Source organism: Pristis pectinata, chromosome 1 (genome assembly GCF_009764475.1).
Source record: "Pristis pectinata isolate sPriPec2 chromosome 1, sPriPec2.1.pri, whole genome shotgun sequence".
Classification (NCBI taxonomy): domain Eukaryota; kingdom Metazoa; phylum Chordata; class Chondrichthyes; order Rhinopristiformes; family Pristidae; genus Pristis; species Pristis pectinata.
Window position 1 is genome coordinate 121,803,512 of NC_067405.1, and position 20,856 is coordinate 121,824,367.

Below are 20,856 nucleotides of genomic sequence, written 5' to 3' on the forward strand. Positions count from 1 at the left end.
CCCTTGTCTATGTTTGGGTTAAGGTAGTATTAATGTTTTGACCCTGATGAAAATCCAAACTGATGATTGGGGTATTGCTTTACTGGTGTGTAAATGCTGATTATTAACAAAGTTAGAACACTCTATCTCCATGTTGCCATGATTGAGAGTGGACTGATGGTTCAATATTTAACCAGATTGGATTCGTCCTGACTTTTGTGGACAGAATATGCCAAGGCAAAGTTTCACATTGTCATGAAGATGTCAGTATTGTAGATGTCCTAGAAAGCTAGTGTGGGAGTTCTGAAGCATGAAGTTTTTAATATTACAGCTGGAATGTGGTGACTGCCATTGCCTTTACACACATTTCTTGATACCACATGAAATTAATTGAATTGACTAAAGACTGGTTTTCAGGAGGAGGCTAAGGTGGATCATCTACTAGGTAACTGGCTGAAGATATTTGCAAATCCTTCACACTTCACCTTTGCTCTGTCGTGCTCAGCTCACCTTTCATTCAGGATGGCATGTTCATGGAGTATGCTATTCCTGTTTGCTGTCACCATCCACAGGTGATCTAATGAACTGATAATGGAATTGCTTAACTTTACTGCATGCTGTTCTGTTTACTTCACATGTGGTCCATTACAGTACCTTCACCTACATGACACCTTAATTTAGGTGTACTTTCTGCCACTCCTAGTGTGCTCATCTACTCGTTATATCAGGATTGGTACCTTGACTTGATGGTAATGTAGAAAGAGGGATATGTCAAACAAAGTAGTTTCAGATTGTGACAGAATACAATTCAGCAGCTGCTGATGACTCAAAGTGGTGCACAGACTTGGTCTCCAGAAGGACCATGTGGTGGTCATTCCAGCCAAAACTGTCACAGACAGATGCACCTTCAATAGTTAGATTGGTGAGGATAGGTAGGTTTAATCCTCATGAAAAACACAATGATACTGGAGGAATTCAGCAGGCCAGGCAGCATCCGTGGAGAAAAGCAGGCGGTCAACATTTCGGGTCAGGACCCTTCTTCAGGACTGAAGATAGGAAAAGGGGAAGCCCAATATATAGGAGGGAAAAGCAGAGCAGTGATAGGTGGACAAAAGAGGGGAGACAGGGTGGGCACAAGGTGGTGATAGGTAGATGCAGGTAAGAGACAGTAATTGGCAGGTGCGGGGAAGGAGGGGAGGGCAGATCCACCAGGGGATGGGTCAAAGGTAGAGAGAGAGGAATGGGAAGAAGAGAAGAAGCATGGTGGTGGGGAGGGGTTGTGGGGAAGGGGGGTGGGGATTACCTAAAGTGGGAGAATTACCTGAAGTGAGAGAATTCATCACCTTGTGCCCACCCGCCTCCCCTCTTTTGTCCACCTATCACTGCTCTGCTTTTCCCTCCTATATATTGGGCTTCCCCTTTTCCTATCTTCAGTCCTGAAGGAGGGTCCTGACCCGAAACATAGACCACCTGCTTTACTCCACGGATGCTGCCTGGCCTGCTGAGTTCCTCTAGCATCATTGTGTTTTTCATCTAGATTCCAGCATCTGCAGTCCATTGATTCTCCAGGTTTAATCCTCAAACTGGTTCTCTCACCATCTGCTACAGAACGAATCTGGCACCCAGTTCCTTCATAATAAGGCCAGTCTGTCAGTGGTGATATTACCTAGTGACTCTTGGTAATGGGCATTTAAGTTCCCCATCCAGAGTACATACAATATTTTGCTAGTTCCAAGTGGTGTCCAGCAGAGAGCTGTATGCTTTGATGAACTAAGGAGGGTAGCAGATGCTGATCAGCAGATGGTTTCCTTGTCCATGTAAACTCGATGGTTTAATATTTCATGGAGTCAACACTGAGTGTACTTTTTTCAATCTGCTCAAATTTCAATTTCCAGGATTCCTGGAAGTCAGGATTACAAAACTAATTTGCTTTGGCAAATCCAGCTGCTGTGCCTGCTATATTGCAAGTTTAAAGTGATTGGTAGGCCTTCTCTCGATCTGGGAACCCAAGTTCATGCCCTTCTCTGAGCATCAAGACTGCGCTCCCTGTAATGAATTACAGTAAAACTCTCTTAATGTGGCGCAGTAGGAACTTTGACATACTAGAGTGGCATATTTTCCAGACTCTTGGATGTTATTTCTTTTCATTCAAATGTTTTACATGTTACAGTTTGAAAATATATTTGAGTGAACCAGTGCAGTTGAAAGGGAGCACAGGAACTGGGCATATGATGAATGTAGTAGTGCAGGAACCAGGACCCTGGAATGTTAGAGGGAGTGTGGGAACTGGGCCTGGGTGAGTGGAAAGAGAGTGCTGGAACTGGGGCCCTGCTGTATTAGAGGGAGCATGGGAACTCCACCCCAGTGAGTGGGAAGGGAGTGTGGGAACTGGAGCCCCACTGAGTGGGGAGGGAGTACAGCAAACATTACCTGGTGAGCCAGATGCCGAACCATCGGGATTTCCAAATCACTGGACAGCTGACTTTTGGAATTTGACTTTAAACTTCAACTGCTGTGTCTCTGTCCTCCTACTTGATTGCTTGCATATTACAGTAACTGCTGTGCTTGTCATTGGGAAGAGTGTTACAACTGTTCAGGGTGTTGGTGATCCTATATCTGAAGTACTGTGTACAGTTCTGGTCTCCATATTTAAGGAGAGATATAATTGCATTCAGACAATTCAGAGTGTAGGTAGATTCCAAGGTCAAAGGGTTGTCTTAGAAGGTAGCATTTAGGATAAGGTTGTGTCATTGAATATGTTCTAGGTTAAGAGTGATTCCCAATAATCCAAAAATCTGTCTACAGCTTTGGGCAACATGCAGGAATGTGGGGTTGTGGCCAAGATCTTATTGAATAGTGAAGTAGACTTTAAAGTCTGTAGGGCCAACACCTACTCCCATATTTAATGTCTTTGTGTTCTCTCATAGTGCCTCCCTTCATCTCACCGCTCTCAGGGCCTCTGCCCTTTCAAATCCCAAACCCAAATTTAGAGAATGACTCAATTGTTCTGCTCCCCTGTTATCTCAATCTTGATTCTCTCTTCAATAAACCTACAGTTTCCATTTATATATACCTTCCCATCCTCCTCTTCAGACAGTCCCTTGGTGTCACGGAGGATTTGTTTCTAAGAAGATTGATGAACTAATGTGGGATCCACAGACTCTGCCACCAACGGAGCATGAGGTGCTTGATGGGTTGGATTGGTTGGTAGTGCGGGAGATGGTTACCTGCTTCTGCTACTTTCATTGGGCTTCTGCATGTTCTGAAGGTGACTCAAAGTTCTTAGTGGCAGCTCAAATGCTCCTCTTCCATTTTGAGCAGATGTTGGCCAAGGATTCCATGAGTTGAAGGGGACCTTACACTTTTTCAGGGAGTCATTGAGAACATCCTTGAATTATTTCTTCTCTTGATGTGACAGAATTTGCAGTAGGGTGCCTGTTTGGGAGTCCTTTGTCAGTCATGCAAATAACAAGGCTTGTCCATCAGCCAGATGAGTGTAATTGCAGCTTTGATTCTGGGGAAGGGGGTGGGGTGGGGGGAGGAAGAGGTGGGTATTGTGTAGCAAGTTCAACTTGACAGAGGACCTTTGTTTCATGGACATTTAGTGCCAGATCCATTCTCTTATATGCTTTAGTGAATGAGCCAATGAAAACTTGGAGCTCAGCCTCTGATTGTAGCCAAGCACTGAGATTGATGACTGAGAATGGAATGATATTTGTTCTTGAGTGAATGACTCCTTAAAGTTAACTTCCTATTCCCTCTTTGCCTGTCACACCTTTGCAGAGTTTACAGTCCTGGTGTTGAAGTTACTCAGGAAGATCAGTTCGTCTCCTTTTGGGATGCAGGCCAGGATTTTCTCAAAGCTGGAGCAGAATTGTTTCTTCTGTTCATTCATAGCTTCCAGGGTTGGTGCAAATGCACTGGAGAACTCAAGGCTATGAATTGAGTGCACTGAGAAGTCCTACATAAGAAGGAGCACACCACCTCAAAAATTATGCATTTACCCACTCTGTTAGCCATTTTCTGCTCCATCCTTGGAGAGTCTGTGGTTTCTACTTTGGTTCATTTGCAACCTTAAAACCAACAAAACCAGAATGGAAGCATTTCATCTTTGATTCCATGGGAATGTCTAAGAAGTGATTAAAAAGAAAAGCAGAGTGATAGGTCATTTTAGGTTGGCTGGCTGTTATCAATCGGGTGCCACAAACAGAAGTGCAGTGACTTGGCATTTTACTACTTATAATATTGACTTAGGTTAAAGGATCCTGTTATGTATCCATGTTTGATAATAATACACAATTAGGTAGAAAGTGGATTCAGTCTGCAACGTTAAATGCCAGGTTAGGTGAATGGGAATAAAGGTGGCATATGGAGTATAATGTGAGGAAATAAAGGATATTTTATAGAGAGAATAAAAAATGGAAAATATTTATATGGCAATAAACTAGAAAACATTGGTCTTCAGAGATCTGAGTGTCCTTTCACATAGAACACAAAGTTAAAAAGTAGTACATGATTAAAAAGACATTGATCTTCATTGTAGCAGGATTAGAAGATAAAAATAAGACAAAATTGAACAGGAATTTTGTGAGACCATACCTGAAGTACTGTGTGCATTTCTTGTACCCTGTACACAAGGAAGTATATATTTGCCCAGAGCTGATATTAAATAGGTTCAATAAATTGATTTGTGGGATGACTGGGTTGCTCTATGAGAGCAGACTGAATAGGCTGGACCTAAATTAACTGCAAGTTAAGGAGAATAAGAGATTCTCATTGAAATGTCTAAGATTTCAGAGGAGGCTGTTTCATCTGACTGAAAAGTCTAGAAACGTCTAGAGGATATAGTCAGGATATGGGACTGGCTAATTAGGATGGATTTGAACAGAAATTTCTTCGATGAAAGAGTTGTGAATTTTCAGAATCCTCGAGCCCAAAGTGCTGTGGATGTTCAGTCATTATATACATTGGATGGAAAGCAAAGCATGAATAAGGCAAATGTTATTTCTTTCTGTTCCATGGCCTTCCTCAAATAAAGGAAATCCTGTATTTATGTGGTGACCATCACCAAGTAATAGCTTCCCAAAAGGTTTTATGAAGGCTTATAGTTGTAATGTAGGAAATATGAGGACGAATTGCATACAGGAAGGGCCCACCAACAATAGTTAAATAATGACAAGATTATCTTTTTGCTTGTGATGTTGACTGTGTGTTGAATATTGACCAGGACATAGCACCTTCTTCAAAATAGTGCCATAGAATCATATATATGCACCGTTGCATAGACAGTCAACCTAGATTTTTGTCCACTAGCCTCTGGAGTAGGTCCTGAACATTCAAACTTCCCACTTTGAAATGAGAGTGCCATCAACTGAATCATGGATGACATTGTTTATCAATAATGTTATTTGTGACGTAACAGTATAAACTATACCCACATGGCATATAATATGAAATTCAGTGCATGAAGTGTGCACGCCATTGAAAACCTCTCTGTAACCTACTTCTTATGGGAAATCTCATTATCGAAGTGTTACATATTAATGGTACTGTGGCTTTTGATTGGTTGATTTTTAATGGGCATTGATATTTAGCTAAGTACAGGCACAGGCCAGAATATGTTAAAATGTAGAATTAAAGTTGATCATTCTAATGCTCTATTGGTTCACTAGTTTCACCACTGTTCTGAGATATCAAATGGTTCAAAAGATATAAATGCTTTTCATCAATAATAGTTATGCAGCAGTACTCAAAAGTTTGAAATTCACCTGGTTATTTCATAGAAAACACAGCCTGTGCTCCAGATGTCCATTTTGAAACCGTAGTACCCATCGGTAAGGAGGCATTCTGGGGCTCGATACCATCGGGTGGAAATATATTCTGTATATGGCTGCTTTGAGAAGATACTCCTGCAGGAACCAAAATCTGCCAACTTCAGCAAGTTCTGCTGCAACAGTAAATCCAGTATTTTTAAAACATGGAGCAGTTTTCAATATTACTTTCATAAATGAAAATATACTGCTTTAGAAATCAGTTTCAGAGGAGAATCTTAGCGCACACATCATCTGTTCATTTGAATTTCCTTTGTTGAATATTTTGTTTAAATATTATGTCAACTTGGTTTCATGGACACTGGTTGAAAGAAGGTTCAGCACAATAAGAGTTGTCAATTTAAATAGGTAACCTTGTTCAGAATTCCACAAAAATAGATATCTAGTAACATATTGCATGCAAGCTGGATTTCTAAACATGACGATCTTTACACAATTCCTTTTGAGTAATATGCATATGTATGAAGCTTGAAGAATGCACTGGAATGATATCAATCTGCACCTTGACAATTGACAACTCTCCTGTGAAATTGATTCAAGTTTATGCATTTAACATTGAGTGTGGGCCTTGCACAGGAAAGCACATGGCTGCAGCAGAGTCAATCTCTGCAGCTGTATCCTTTCTTCTTATTCAGATACAGTATGCGGACAGTCTGCCCTGCCTATCAAATTTTAGCCACCGTACTGGAAAGATTACAGAAGAATGATGATAGTATCAAAAAAAAAGATACTTTGGGCTTACTGTTAAGGTGTACCTTTACTTAATTTGCCATCAAGCTTTTCGTTTCATTGCCAACCCCACTGTCCAATATGAGCTTCCACTAAATCCAATATTGGCTCAAAGCCCGTTGTTTCAACTGTATGCCTGCAACATGTCAAAACATCAAGCCCATCACCTTCACCAGTATCACCTTGAAAGGGAAGAGTAGCCTATAAGGTGAACTCCATATCACACAACATCTACCCTTTCTTCTGTGCTTACTCATTCACTATGCTGAAACAGCTCCAAAGCAGCATGTCAGAGTTCCCCAGCAGAAGTACTTCAAATAGTAATTTGGGATAAGCAACAGATGCTAGTAATACTCAAACAGGAATTGATGGGCATGTGAGAGAGAATGAGTTACATTACAAGGAAATAAGAGGGGAACTGGGACTGATGGGATCGCTCTGCTAGAAGCTAGTGTGAACTTATTGGGCTGAATGGTTGCTTTTTGGGCTGCATTAAGTGAGGTGCTAATTAATAAAGAGAAACCAGAATCCCAATGATGATGCAATACACATCTTGTCATCCTTCTGAAAATGATCATCCTTCTGCACAAATCATGAAAAGCAGAGTCAAGTAAATCAAAATGCCAAACATTTTTATATATTGATCCTGACTTTGTTTTCTCTTAGTTAGGCACTCCCCTATCCATGCCAATACATTATCCCAAACATGTGCACTTTTATCTTATGCAGTAACCTTTTATGTGGAATCTTTTTGAATGCCTTCTGGGAAATCCAACAAACCATTTACTGGTTCTAGTATATCCACCTCGATTGTTACATTCCAAAAGAACTCTAGATCTCTGGAGCATCTGGACAGTAAAGACATCTATGTTAGACTATTGTTTATTGACTACAGCTCCACCTTCAATACTATAATTTCAAGCAAACTCATCACCAAACTCCAAGACCTGGGACTCAACACCTCCCTCTGCAATTGGATCCTTGACTTCCTGACCAACAGGCTGCAATCAGTAAGGATAGGCAGCAATAACTCCAGCACGATTATACTCAACACTGGTGCTCCTCAAGGCTGTGTCCTCAGTCCCCTACTCTACTCCCTATACACTCACGACTGCATGGCCAGATTCTGCTCTAACTCCATCTACAAGTTTGCAGATGATGCCACTGTAGTGGGCCGTATCTCAAATAATGATGAGTTGGAGTACAGGAAGGAAATAAAGAGCTTAGTGATAAAGGTGTCATGACAATGTCCTTTCCCTCAGTAAAACAAAAGAGCCGGTCATTGACTTCAGGAAGGGGGGCGGTGCACATGTTCCTGTCTACATCAACGGTGCTGAGGTCGAGAGGGTTGAAAGCTTCAAGTTCCTAGGAGTGAACATCTCCAATAGACTGTTCTGGTCCAACCACATAGACGTCACGGCCAAGAAAGCTCACCAGTGCCTCTACTTCCTCAGGAGGCTACAGAAATTTGGTATGTCCCTGTGGACCCTTACCAATTTTTATTAATGTACCACAGAAATCATCCTTTCTGGATGCATCATGGCTTGGTATGGCAAATGCTCTGCTCGTGACCACAAGAAACTGCAGAGTTGTGGTCACAGCTTAGCACATCACGGAAACCTTCTTCTCCTCCGTGGATTCTGCCTGTACTTCTCGCTGACTCAATAAAGCAGCCACCATAATCAAAGACCCCTCCTACCCTGGACATTCTCTCTTCTCCCCTTTCCCATTGGGCAGAAGATACAAAAGCCTGAAAGTATGTACCACCAGGCTCAAAGACAGCTTCTATCCTGGTGTTATAAGACTATTGAACGGTTCCCTTGTATAAGATGGACTCTTGACCTCACTACCTACCTTGTTATGACCTTGCACCTTATTGTCTACCTGCACTGCACTTTCTCTGTAGCTGTTATACTTTATTTTGCATTCTGATACTGTTTTACCTTGTACTATCTCAATGCACTGTGTAATGAATTGATCTGTATGAATGGTATGCAAGACAAGATTTTCACTGCACCTCAGTACATGTGACAATAATAAAACCATTCCAATTCCAAATATTTGAACATTATTTTCCTTTCATAAAATGATGTTGACTGCTTGATTATTGCATGTTTTCCTAATGTCCTGATATCATCTCCTTAGTAATGGATTCCAGTATTTTCCCAATGACAGATTTTGGATTAACCGGCTGATATTTCCTATTTCCTGTCACCTTTCTTTAACAGTGGCACTGTATTTGTTTCTTACCAGTCCTACAGGACCTCTCCAGAATCCTGACAATTTTGGTAGATTATAGCCAATGCATCCACCTCCTCTGGAGGCACTCCTCTGAGACCAAAGTATGTAGGCCATCAGGTCCAGGGAACCTGTCAGGTTTCAGCCACATTTGTTTGCCTAGTACCTTTTATCTAGCAATAGGTATTGCTTTCAGAATCCCTATAGCCTTTTGATTATATATTGTTATTGGAATGTTTTTAGTATCTCCTCACATGAAGTCCAGTCCAAAATAATTTTTAGAATCTTTGCCATTCCTATACTTCCCATTATTAATTCCCCAGTCTCATCTTTGGGCTATACCTTCTCACCAGTCTGGTCTAATTGGCTGATGAGCAACTGCAAGGGGACTGTTGGAGTAGCAGTGTTGGGAGCAAGCATGCCATCATCCTGAGAGACAGATAATTTGTATTTCATGATGTCATTCAATCTCCTGGGACGAGACATTGGTTAGCCAAACAGTCTGAGGACCATCTCACCTTCAAAGCCCCTCTCACCAATGAAGTCCAGACTATGAAGGCGGGAGTCTGACTTTCCAAAGCAGATATCTTCTGTATGCGCTACAAAGAAGATGTAACCTCTGCCATCCAACACTGCCCATGGTTAAGTCCACAAGTATTGACATGGAGCCAGCCATCACTTCCAAGTTGGACAAGATGGGCTTCAAGTTCCACACAAACCTGTGGAGAAGATTGAAACTGTATTTCCCCCTTGCCCCTTGTCATCTCATACAGACTTTCAGACAGTCCAAAGCATCTCTATTTAGATGTTCATCAGCCTTCATCTACTGGCTGTCTCATTCAACTCCCCTGAAACACTGCCATCTAGGAAGCTGGCATATAAATTACTTTTCACCTTACTTCTCTGCATTCCACTCAATTTTAGTCACTCACCACATGCAGATCTGCCTCCAAGCTACGCTCTAATGACTGTGAGGTACCAATTTCTGAGCAGACACAACAATAAAATCCAGTTACATATTCTTCACTCATGGTGAAAATCAAGCCCATGGTAATGAGCTGCTTCTCTTCTAACAAGCTGAACCTGTGCATACCCACAGCTGGGCACCCACCAATCTGCTGCTGACATCTCCAACAAGAGTGAAGGAAGACAGTTACACACACTGCATTAATGTCAGTAATGATTTCGCTGCCATGGTTGCATTCTGGAAGTGAGGTGTAAATGTGAGTTGTGTGAGTGAGTATGAGATGTGTAAGTGAATATAGGGGTTGTGGTATGTGTATTAGGGCAGTAGTTAGTTGTTGGTGGATGGCATTTATTACCATCTCCTCTTGTACTCAGCCACATTTATGAGGTAATGGATTTTTTTTTCTTGCACAGGGACCATTCCTTGAGTAACATTCAAGCATTTCTCTCTCTGGGTAACTCCTCTTACTGCAGCTTTACTTGAACTCTTGGTTACTTCATAAGTTACAGGAACTCTGTTCCAGCGTCCAACTCTTCCATTAGGATTTCACAGTCACCGGTAGTGAACTGCTGTTTCTTCTATTGTTGTTGTCAAATCTTTCCCTGGTGGCACAATGTCCTTGAGAAGTAGCTGAATTCAGTACTTGCCTCTCCTTTAAGAGGTGTAGGCATGACATGAATGAGCATAGGTCAGTTTCAGCTTTCATGTGGGATTCCATAAATTGTGTGTGCTTTATTTACGTACTTTTGGTTAAAAGGTTACATTGTCAATCCTAAGACCTCAAGCACAAGGTACCTGCAAAAAAAAATCACAAACTAACAGTGCCAAGATAAATTTGCATGGTTCTCCCAGCAGAGCATTTCACCTTTTCATGCACAAGTGAATTTATGGGCCTCAGTGCAGATTTGATCGAAGTTTGAAGTTTCCGTGAAGTACTGCAGAAGTGCTGTGTTGTTTGAGGTGCTGCCTTTCATAGACTTATTTATGGTGAATGGCTTTTTCTGATGAATTTTTCTGATGTTCTAACCAGCAACAACAAAACACCAAGATACAATCATGGCCAGTGTCAATTCATTTGAAGAACATTCAGATGTAACTAAGGCAATTGAATTCAGGAACTTCAAAAATTCCAACTATTCTAGGCTGTTAGTAATCAGTGAACAATACAGGGAGATTCCTTCCAGCGGCAGCCAATTAGCATGATAGTTTTTAAATTCTGTGCCTCATAAAATGTCTACAATATTGATAACATCTAAAAACAGTCTCAATTTCCAAAAGGTATCTGATGCAAAACATTGTTAATGATTTAGAAAATATGTTCTTGTTAACGTTACAGCTGCAGAAATAACCTGCTGTTGAGCAAAAAAAAGGGAGACCAAAAGCTACTGGCTCAGTGTCACAAACTCTGTTTCAACTATCGGGTAACCGTTTGAAATGAACAAATATGTTTCAATCTTTATTATATTTAATTCTAAGATGAGTTTTGGAATACACATCCAAGTCTTTTCCAATCTATATGACATTGCTCAGCTTGTCCCCTGCCTTAGCCCATCAGCAGTTGAAACCACCTCATAAAGGAACATACTTATATAGTGACTTTCTTCATGAAATCGTTTCATTACAATAAATTTACTCTTTGAAGAATGGTCCCATAAATAATATTTGGACAACAAAATTTTGCTACTGCTAATGGGCAGGTACACGTGTACAGCTATCCATTTAGCTAATTAGGTCAGTGAGGAGATGTTTCTTTATTCAGTTACTGAATGGGAACATTACTGACAGCCCAGCATTTTATACCCATCTCTATTTTTACTTGAGAGCCTGAGCTGAAGAAGGTGGAAAATCCAACAGAGATTGCCAGGCCAAACAGCAAACAACAATTTTCCCACATTTACAAAATATTTTTAAAATGGTTTCTTTCCTAGATTTCCAAGCAAGTTTAATTCTGTCCCTAGTTGATAGTGTGGTCCTAACATCACTGGACATACATCTGCCAATTGTAGACAATGGACCAAATCAAGTTGGGTCTGATTGGTGGTTCTGAAAGCAACTGCTAGTAATCAGCTACTGCAAGGCGAGTAAGCCCCAGACTTGTGAAAATCCATTGCAAATTGCTCTGCTCCATGTGCAATCCAAAGCTGAGGCTGATTTTTCTGGGATTCTCCAGCAATCAGACCTGACATGGGATCAGAGTCTGCATCTACTTGAGATAAGGAAGAAAAAGGTATACTTTTATACATTTCTTCAGTGTTTTAAGCTATTTTTAAAAACTATTTTAAACAATTTTTATTCTCTTGACTATTTAATTTTAATAGTTTTTAAATGTCTTTGATCCTTGACAGCTTTGTTAGAAGCTGCGGCTTTGGCCTCACCTTTGCCAGAAAAATACTCAATCGATAAATTAATATAGAGGAAAAATCTTCCCTTCACCTGCCTGGTTACTTGAGAGAGTAGTTGTACAATTGTAGCAGTTCCTTTACAGAGGCTTTCAAAATATTCTGGATCAGAGCTCAGTTGTATGTCACCTAAGACCTACTTGCTGCCGAGGCCCAGCTGGACATCTCCTTAGTGTACAGGGTCAATCCATTCATTTCTCCACACCTGACCCAGGTAAATGCAAATGAGCAGCGCAAGAGATACAGCTCAATTCAAGCACAGATCTCACCTTGGTGATGTGTGAACATCCTAATCTCAGACCCAACCCTTCTTATGCTTATGGCCTTGCAGAGGATAAGAGAAACAGGCCTCCTAGAATTCTGGCACTTGAGCCCTAACCCAATTTCCAATGGAAAACTTGGTCTTCCCACAAGCCCCTTTTCCAAATAGATTAGAGCAGTAATGTGGCAGAAGAGCCATAGAATTTTGAGTTTATGGGTTCAGTAGGAAATATAATGATATATATTACAATCATATGTTTATAGCATGTTAGGCAGTCAGTTGGCACACTGAGTCTAGGTTAAGACAGTGTTCTGTTCCTGAGAACTGATGGTAACCCAAACTGTTCATAAGTCAGAAATGAATAAAAACAGTATATTGGAAAGGGTCACAGAAAAAGTTGTGATGGGAGAGTGAGCAAGGGCGGAAGAGCAGCTGCCAGCTGGCCTCACTAACTTGCTCGTAAGTACAGGATGGTCATAAGTCAGGCACTTGTAACCCAGGAAAGATCTTTATCATCAGTCCTACTTCCCCATTCTTATGTCAAAGCCATGTGAATTATTCTCTATCTAATTCCCCTTTGAAGATTTTGATTTAATTTTGTTTCTATCACACTGCAGGCACAGAATTGCAGATCATAACAACTGTCTGCTTAAAAACGTTTCTCTTAACATTACCCTTGTGCCTTTAGGCCAAAAAATTTAAATCTGTGTGCATTCCATGGTCTTTGAACCTGGAACTTCTTTCCTCCATTTTCTTTATCTAAAACAGTGAAGATCATGCATCATATACCATTGTTTATTACACAAATTAGTTAAGCATTGCAAATCTTAGATTTTCTTTACATGCTTTACATGTTATGTGTTACAAATTTTACAGAAATATAATGCTGTTATTTGTGCTAGAGTAGCTGATGAATATCAGTTGCCAAATGAACAGTTTCCATTTTGGCTACCTCAAGTTAGTGACAAGCAGTTCTAGGTCAAGTACAGTACCATCAGCTATACAGTAACCTTCCATCCACTCTGTCCTAATTTAATTTTATGCTAAATCAATGTGAATTTTCTACTTGAAATGCAAAAAAAGCTTCAGACTCTAGAAATCTGAAATAAACACAAGAAATTAAAGAATTAGGTCAGATGAAAGGTTATTGACCTGAAAGATAACTCTTTTTTGTGTTTGCACAGTTATTGCCTGACCTGTTGAGTATTTCCAGTGTTTTCTGATTTTATCCAGAATTTTTATATTTGCCTGTCAGTAGTCAAAGCACTTCACATTAACTGGCTAATTACGGTATTAGAAAACTGCAGATGTGAACTAGCATTCTACTGAGTGGTTGAAGAACTGCTCAAGTACAAGTAACATACCTTAATTAAGATATTTTCTGGTTTTACATCTCGGTGAAAAATTCCATTTCTGTAGCGAATAAAAAGATTTTATAAACTAATGAACTAAGTGTGACTTTCTTATATTTGATTTTCTAATCATTTTTCAATCACTGTACTATTGATCATAAAAAAGTTATAAATTGCTTCTAGTCTCTGTAAGTACTAAAATAACAGTTCTGAAAATATAATGAAGGTTTTAAATTGAAACATTTTTATGAACATATTCAAATAAGTTTAAGATAATTTGTCAGATTTACATTTAGCCACACTAGTCCTTTCAAATAACCATTAAGTCAACCCAGCCCTATAATAGCCCAGATTTTGCTGGTAAATGTCAGCAAGTCCAGGACTCCCATGCATGGGTAGTCAAACATGGATGTCATGAACTTACTTAGCAATTGTTGGCATCTTAATACAGTCCACTGCTGAACTCCCTGTCAAATCCAGTGGTTGAGCTCAATCTTGCAAGACTCCGTAGCTTGGGAATTGGCTCTCAGATTTTGCACTGGATTAGGTATTTATGCAAGTCCCTTGATTTTAATAGGGACTGTCAGGCTGTGGGAAAAGCAAGCAGTTTAGCTACTTTTTAATTATTTGTGTTTGATTTAATGTTTTTAATTATTTAAGCAGGTTTTAGTTGATTTTATTTTTAAAACATCAATCATTTTTAATTATTTTTATTTCTTTGTTTTATTTTTGAATGTCAAACATGACAATTTTCAGGGTGTCTTCAGGGACAGAGCATCTCCAGTGCATTGTTGGGGACTCTGGTACTATTCAAGCTTCATTGTTGAATCCTGTGATGATCTGGTACACAGGATCTGTGTCTGGATCAAGTAAGTTCAGGAATGGATTGGCTGTGGGCCATGTCAGTAAAACATGGGACATAATTAATTGGAATATATTTATGGTCATCATTTTCACAATCTGTACTTTCCTTACCTGTGCATGTAATCAAGGGACTTACATAGCTGATACATATAATTCTTTATTTTACTTTCGGGTAAAGGGTGTCTTCGCCCTGTAAATAAGAGGTATTTTTGTAAATGTTCCACTTGTTAGCTGTTCTCTTAAAAAATTTCAACTAAATTTTATAAACTATACTGAGACTGTATAATTCTAAGCACACTTTTGAAGTGTTCTTAAGTGAAAGAGAAAAATAGACAGAAGGCACTGGTTTCTTGAGAAGATTTCAGCCTTAGAATCCTCTCATTTTAGGTCAATTACCAACTAATGACAGAGTCTTTGATGGAAGTGACCTTATAAAAGTTTCTAATGTGTTCTTTTACTCTTTCCTTATTATGTTCTCCTGTACTTACCAATGTATATGTATTTTATCCACATATAAACATTCCTTTTTTTATGTGAGATTTATTAAATATAAATATGGAATTGTAAAGTAACCACTTCTAGAAACATAGTACAATTGCAATTATCCACACTCACCATCAATGCAGTGAATTATCTGTGAAAGTTTCAAAAATATTGGGAGATCAGCATGTGTTGAGCCTGCAAGCATTTTTATCTTTTGTTCACCATTGCCATCCTCCTCTTATCAGCAAGGTCAGTTGGCATTTAAAAATCTGTTCTGTTGGCTGACCAGCAATTCAGAACTTTGACATACATCTCCTCATTTACTCAGTCATTTCCATCTGATGAGTGAAACATGGGACAGTACACTAGAACAATGACCCTGAAATCTTTAACTACCACGATGACTGTCCAGCCTCCATCTCAAACTGAGCCGAGTTTGCTCTTCAAAACTTATTTGTCTTTTCTCTGTACTGCCTAACCACCACTTTAGTCTCAGCAGTCATATCATCCCAAGCTCTACCCTGAAGTTATATTCAGACATAAAACAATATTGCACATTGCCCCTGCTCTGGGTTCTTTGGTTTTTTTCCCATATCCCAAAGTCATGTGGGTTGGTAGGTTATTGGTCATTGTAAATTGTCCACAGTGTGTAGGTAAGTAGTAGAATTTAGAGGGAATTGATGGGAATGTGGAAAGAATAAAGTGGGATTATTGTAGGGTTACATTAAATGTGTGTTTGATGGTAGGTGAGAACTCGGTGGGCTGAAGGGCCTAACTTCACTCTCTATGACCCTATGGCTCCATTATGTGCACAAGGATCAGCAGTATGGCTTGAACCCATGACCTGACTCCTCCAAAGCCAATCCAGTATCAACCAGCTGTGGGAATCACACTTGTCTGGCTCCATTATGAACCATCCAGTTATGGCTGGAAAGTCATCTTCAATGACATCCTTTCCTACTTCTGCACCATTATCTCTAGTGTCTTCAAGAAATTTTCTGTGGCCTTTTAGTTCTCATCCACATGCTGCCCCTTAGATATATTATTTGAAAATGCAGCTAACTGCACACTTACCAGTACTTTTTGGGACCCATTGACTTTTTCCAAATCGTCTTATCACTTTTACAATTTCCATAATTGGAGGAGCAGTAATATCCAAATCCACCTTTACTATCTCTAAACTATTCTAACATGGTTGTCACGGGCAGGATACTTGGCCATCCTCTTTTTCCCTACTCTTCCTAATCTAGGTCATTCATAATTTTGCCACAATGTTGTAATGTGCAAATATTCTTGTTCATCTAACAGCCCTATGCTCACAGAATTACAACTCAAAGGTAAACAATGCTTCAATGTTAAATTTCTGTTATAATTTTCAAATGCCTCTATTTCCTTGCCCTATTTAATTTCAATAATTTTCTCTGAGATGCCTGCATTCCTCAGTTCTGGCCCCTTAAAGTCCCTAAATTTAATCACTCCACCATTGGTGGCCACGCTTTCAACTGCTTGGCCTGAAGGTTTGGAATTCATTCCCTTGAAAGCTCTCCATCTCTCTATCCCCTTTTCTTTCTTTAGAATGCCTCTCAAAATCTACTTCTTTCACTAAGTTTTTTGTCATTTCTTAATGTAGGTAACTGTCAATTTTTTTCCCAATTCAACCCCCTCACTTGGATAGCACATCCATTTCAACATTGCCCATCTGAATGACTAAAAATAAATTGTGAGTTATTCATGGTTTTAATTGCACTATTGAACAGTAATGGAACACCAATGTTATTTAAATCATCCAAAGGAAACCACTTTGCCTTTGAGAGGGGAGGGGAAGGCAGAAAGGGGAGGGGTTGTTGGGTGGGGGGTTGTGGTGCTACCCTGAACAAATCAAACCAAGCCCTGGATTTTCATCAAAGGAGATGGAGGCCCTTTGCTGCATCTCCATCCATACATTTTTTTCTCCTTCCCCACTCACTATCTCATCTAGCAAACTAAGATAAGTTTCTGCTCTTGAATATCAAAGGTGTGATTCAATCTTATACTCATTTTGTTCTCCAAAAACAGAAAAATGGTACTTCTACTTTTTCCATATATAAAATCAGAAAATAAAAAATATTATCACGTACTAAAGCCAGCATTTGAACACTTTTTGCATAAACCTGATATGGCGGCAATTGAATAAAGGCATTGACTTATCCATTGAGATTCTGCTACCTTCCTGCCATGTCCAGATATTCACCTGTTGTTTGGAGCAGGCAAGCAGGATAATTGCAGGAAGGCGGTAGTCATGCTTTAAATACAGTTTGATCCTAATCACATCCCAACTTGCTGAACGTAAAATCTATTTGTTAAAATAAACCAATTTTTGAACTGTCATACATTTAAAATATTGAACAGTTACTGATAATTCATGATTACAATGATAAATATGATCAGTTTAAAAATTTCAAGTCATTATTTACACTAGTAAGAATCCATCAAAGAACAAGAGACAACTTGCTCAACACTGATCAGGAGCTTTCTTCTCCAGAGAGGTGGAGGTGTGGCCCATTGAAAACATGCGAAGCAGGCTTAGATAGCTGGAATAATTGGACCAGTGTATACAGATGTAATTCAACTATATTTTAAAGTTATGTGTACTTCCTTTGTTTTTAAATATTTTTTGAATAAAAATTGTGGTAATTTGGGTTAGGCATCATGGTTTCTCTGCAATCTTCAATGACGAGCTAGAACATATCAAACCGAAGTGCTATGGAAACACACTTTACAGAAAGGTTTAGATCCAGCTTGATATGTTTACTTAAACAGTTTATATCATAGATAGTGGCATAGGAATGCACAATGGAAAATTTGTTGATATGAATAATCTTTGGAGATGCAAGATTTTTAATTATACAGATAATCAGAATCAGATATGCAAACTTCTCTGATACTCAACTCTTCTGGGGATGACTCTTATAAAGATTGACACATCATTTAATGCAAGGAATGTCCTTGGAAATTATACTGATATTATTTTTCTTTCACTGCACTGGTTGTCAGCAACAAGTATTTAAATTCAAACAACGTAACAGTACTGACCTCGTATCAGCTCATAGATATTCATGTCCATGAGTTCACATATTAAAGCAAGAGACCCAGATTTTTTATCACTAGAAAGAAAAAGACAAGATAGAAAATAAAATTACTTGCATTTGTTCAGTGTAATAGAAAACTTAATAAAAATTGTGGACCCAACTTTAAACGGATGCTTTTCAGCACCTACTTTAACTTTAATTTTAAAGGACTTTTGTGCAATTTATGTTACAGATTGTAGCTGCCCTTCAAATATAAGTCGACTCGTACTTTATTGCTCATACTTCAAGACTTTATGATAGAAAATTATGTATATTTGTAAAATGATTCTTTAAACTATATACAAAAGAAAAATATGCAAACGCAGTAAATGCTGGAAATTACTCAAATAATCAGGCACTATTCGTGAAAATAAAAACAAAATCAGATCTCACCTCTAAAGAATCCTCGGAATTGAAGGATATTAAAGATGAACAGCAATTAAAGAGGAAGAGAACATGGACAATAGGAAGGATAAAGTTTAACAGGGAAAAGAAATAAAGCATAATCGAACATTTGAGTGGAAGGATGATATGGGAAAAGTGATACTATCAGGAAACAACAGGAGAATATAAAAAAAATGAATGTAATGAAAGATACATGCATAATGTAGTGAATGTTTGAAACGGTAAAGACAGAAACATAGAAACGATAGTATGAAAAACTAGCAAGGTGGAACAGACTCCTTGAAGTATGGTGCAAGAAAATAAAACAGGTCAATGCCAAGGGTGCAGACTATCAATCAGTCCTTGTGGCAGGGGTATCCCTACAAAGCTATTAAGTAAGGTCTTTCAGGATTTTGACATAGCAACAATGAAAGCAAAGCAGGATAATAAGTAACTTGGAAGGGTACTTCCAGCCTACTAGATGATACAATTAGTTTGAAACAAGGAATGCCTTAGAAAAATCAGATATATGATTTTTCTGAGACTGAACAATCAGTCAGCATAAGTCAGACAACGTAAAAGTACTGACCTCATATAAGCATATAGATTTAGGAGATACTATCATAGAACCCAATGAGGCATTGTAGTGCATCTTGCAGATGAGTGCACACTGCAGCCATGGTGCATTGATAGTGGAGGGAATGAATATTCTGTTGGTGGATAAGATGTTTATCAAGTGAGCTGCTTTGCCATAGATGGCATTGAACTTCATAATGTTGTTGGAAATGCACACAGCCAAGGAAGTGATTAGTATTCCATCACAGTGTTATCTTGTACTTTGTAGATGATGGAAAGGCTGTGGAAAGTCAGGCTTTAGGGTATTTACCACCGAATAGCTCATTCCTGCCTTGTTCTTCTAGCCACATTATTTGGTTAAATTGCCAATTCAACCATGGTAATGCCACTAAATGTTAAAGACAAGTGATTAGACAAGAAGTTGCCATTGCAGAATATTTGCATGGTGCAAATCTTACTTCCCACCAATCAGCCTGAATGATGTCCAACAGGGGCTGTTACATTATCTGTGGAATTGCAAATGGAACTCAACATTATGCAATCTACAACTCACATCCTCATTTCTGACATTATGAAGGGATAAAAGTCACTGATGACTTGGATGAAAACAGTTGTGCCTAGGATACAGCCAAGAGGAATTTATGAAGTGATATTTTCTTGTTAAAATTATTTAACCACCATTTTCCTTGTGCATGGAGTCTACCCCTTGATTCTCACTGATACCAATTGTGCCAGAGCTCTGATGAAACAAATGCTGCCATGATGTTGAAGGCAGTCATGCTCATCCAAATTGCGGACTTCAACCCTTCTGTCTGTGTTTGCATTAATGGTGTAATGAGAGCTGGAGATGAGTAGTCCAGGTAGAAACAAGAATGAACATTGTTATCGGATTAGTCAATCTTCCACAATGGATGTCGGTATTGTAGTTTTGCTGGCACAGATAGCTAGATGCATATCTAGTTTTTGACCACAAGTTTTCGGAGCCACAGGCATGACATTATCAGGATCCATTACTTTTCCAGTGCTCTCATCTGTTTCTTGATATCCTGTGAATCAAATTGACTGAAAGCTCTCTTCTGTAATATCGGAGAGTTTACAAAGCCAAAATAAATTATTCCCTTGGCATATATGTGACTGAAGTTGGTTGTAAAAGTTTCAGCCTTGTTGCTTACACTCACTTGCTGGACTTTGCCATCATTATGGTTAGGGATGTCCATGGAGACTGCCTCTCCCTTTGACTGTTTATTGTCCGTGTCTGTCTGGAATAGATGTCAAGACTAAAAGTTTCATCTGTATCATGCCATTTTTCATACACGTATTCCCAAGTAGGAGCTTCCCCAGACTGGCATTTCATTTGTAGGAACACAGTGGTGCTAACGACAAGCTCTTCTATGCTCCTCATTGAATCAGAGCTGGACACCACCTTGATGATATTGATAGAATAAGAGGCATGTTTGGCCATGAGGTTTTCCCATGAGGAGTCCAACATTTGAGCATAATCAACAAATCATCAGCAAAGAGCAGCCAGCAAGTTCAGAATCTTAAAAATGGTGGAGAAATTACAGCACAAGACAATTGATGCGTGCTCAGCTATTTGCAGCTCCTTAATTTTAGGCTTCTTTTGGTAAAGATAGATAGTTCTTACTTTATTTCTATTCTTTTTCAACCCTGTTTTATCATGAAGT

General features: G+C 39.1%; 1 protein-coding gene across 1 annotated transcript in view; it reads right to left on the bottom strand.

Annotated features, from left to right (window-relative positions):
• Positions 1-20,856, bottom strand: part of LOC127574554 (MAPK/MAK/MRK overlapping kinase-like) — a 55,460-nt gene that overhangs the window by 25,119 nt on the left and 9,485 nt on the right. The window contains exons 4-7 of the mRNA XM_052023646.1: positions 18,177-18,247; positions 14,733-14,811; positions 13,770-13,818; positions 5,748-5,926 (exon numbers count right to left, since the gene is read on the bottom strand). Coding sequence (XP_051879606.1) covers positions 5,748-5,926; positions 13,770-13,818; positions 14,733-14,811; positions 18,177-18,247 — 378 coding nt within the window. The remainder of the gene's footprint in view (positions 1-5,747; positions 5,927-13,769; positions 13,819-14,732; positions 14,812-18,176; positions 18,248-20,856) is intronic.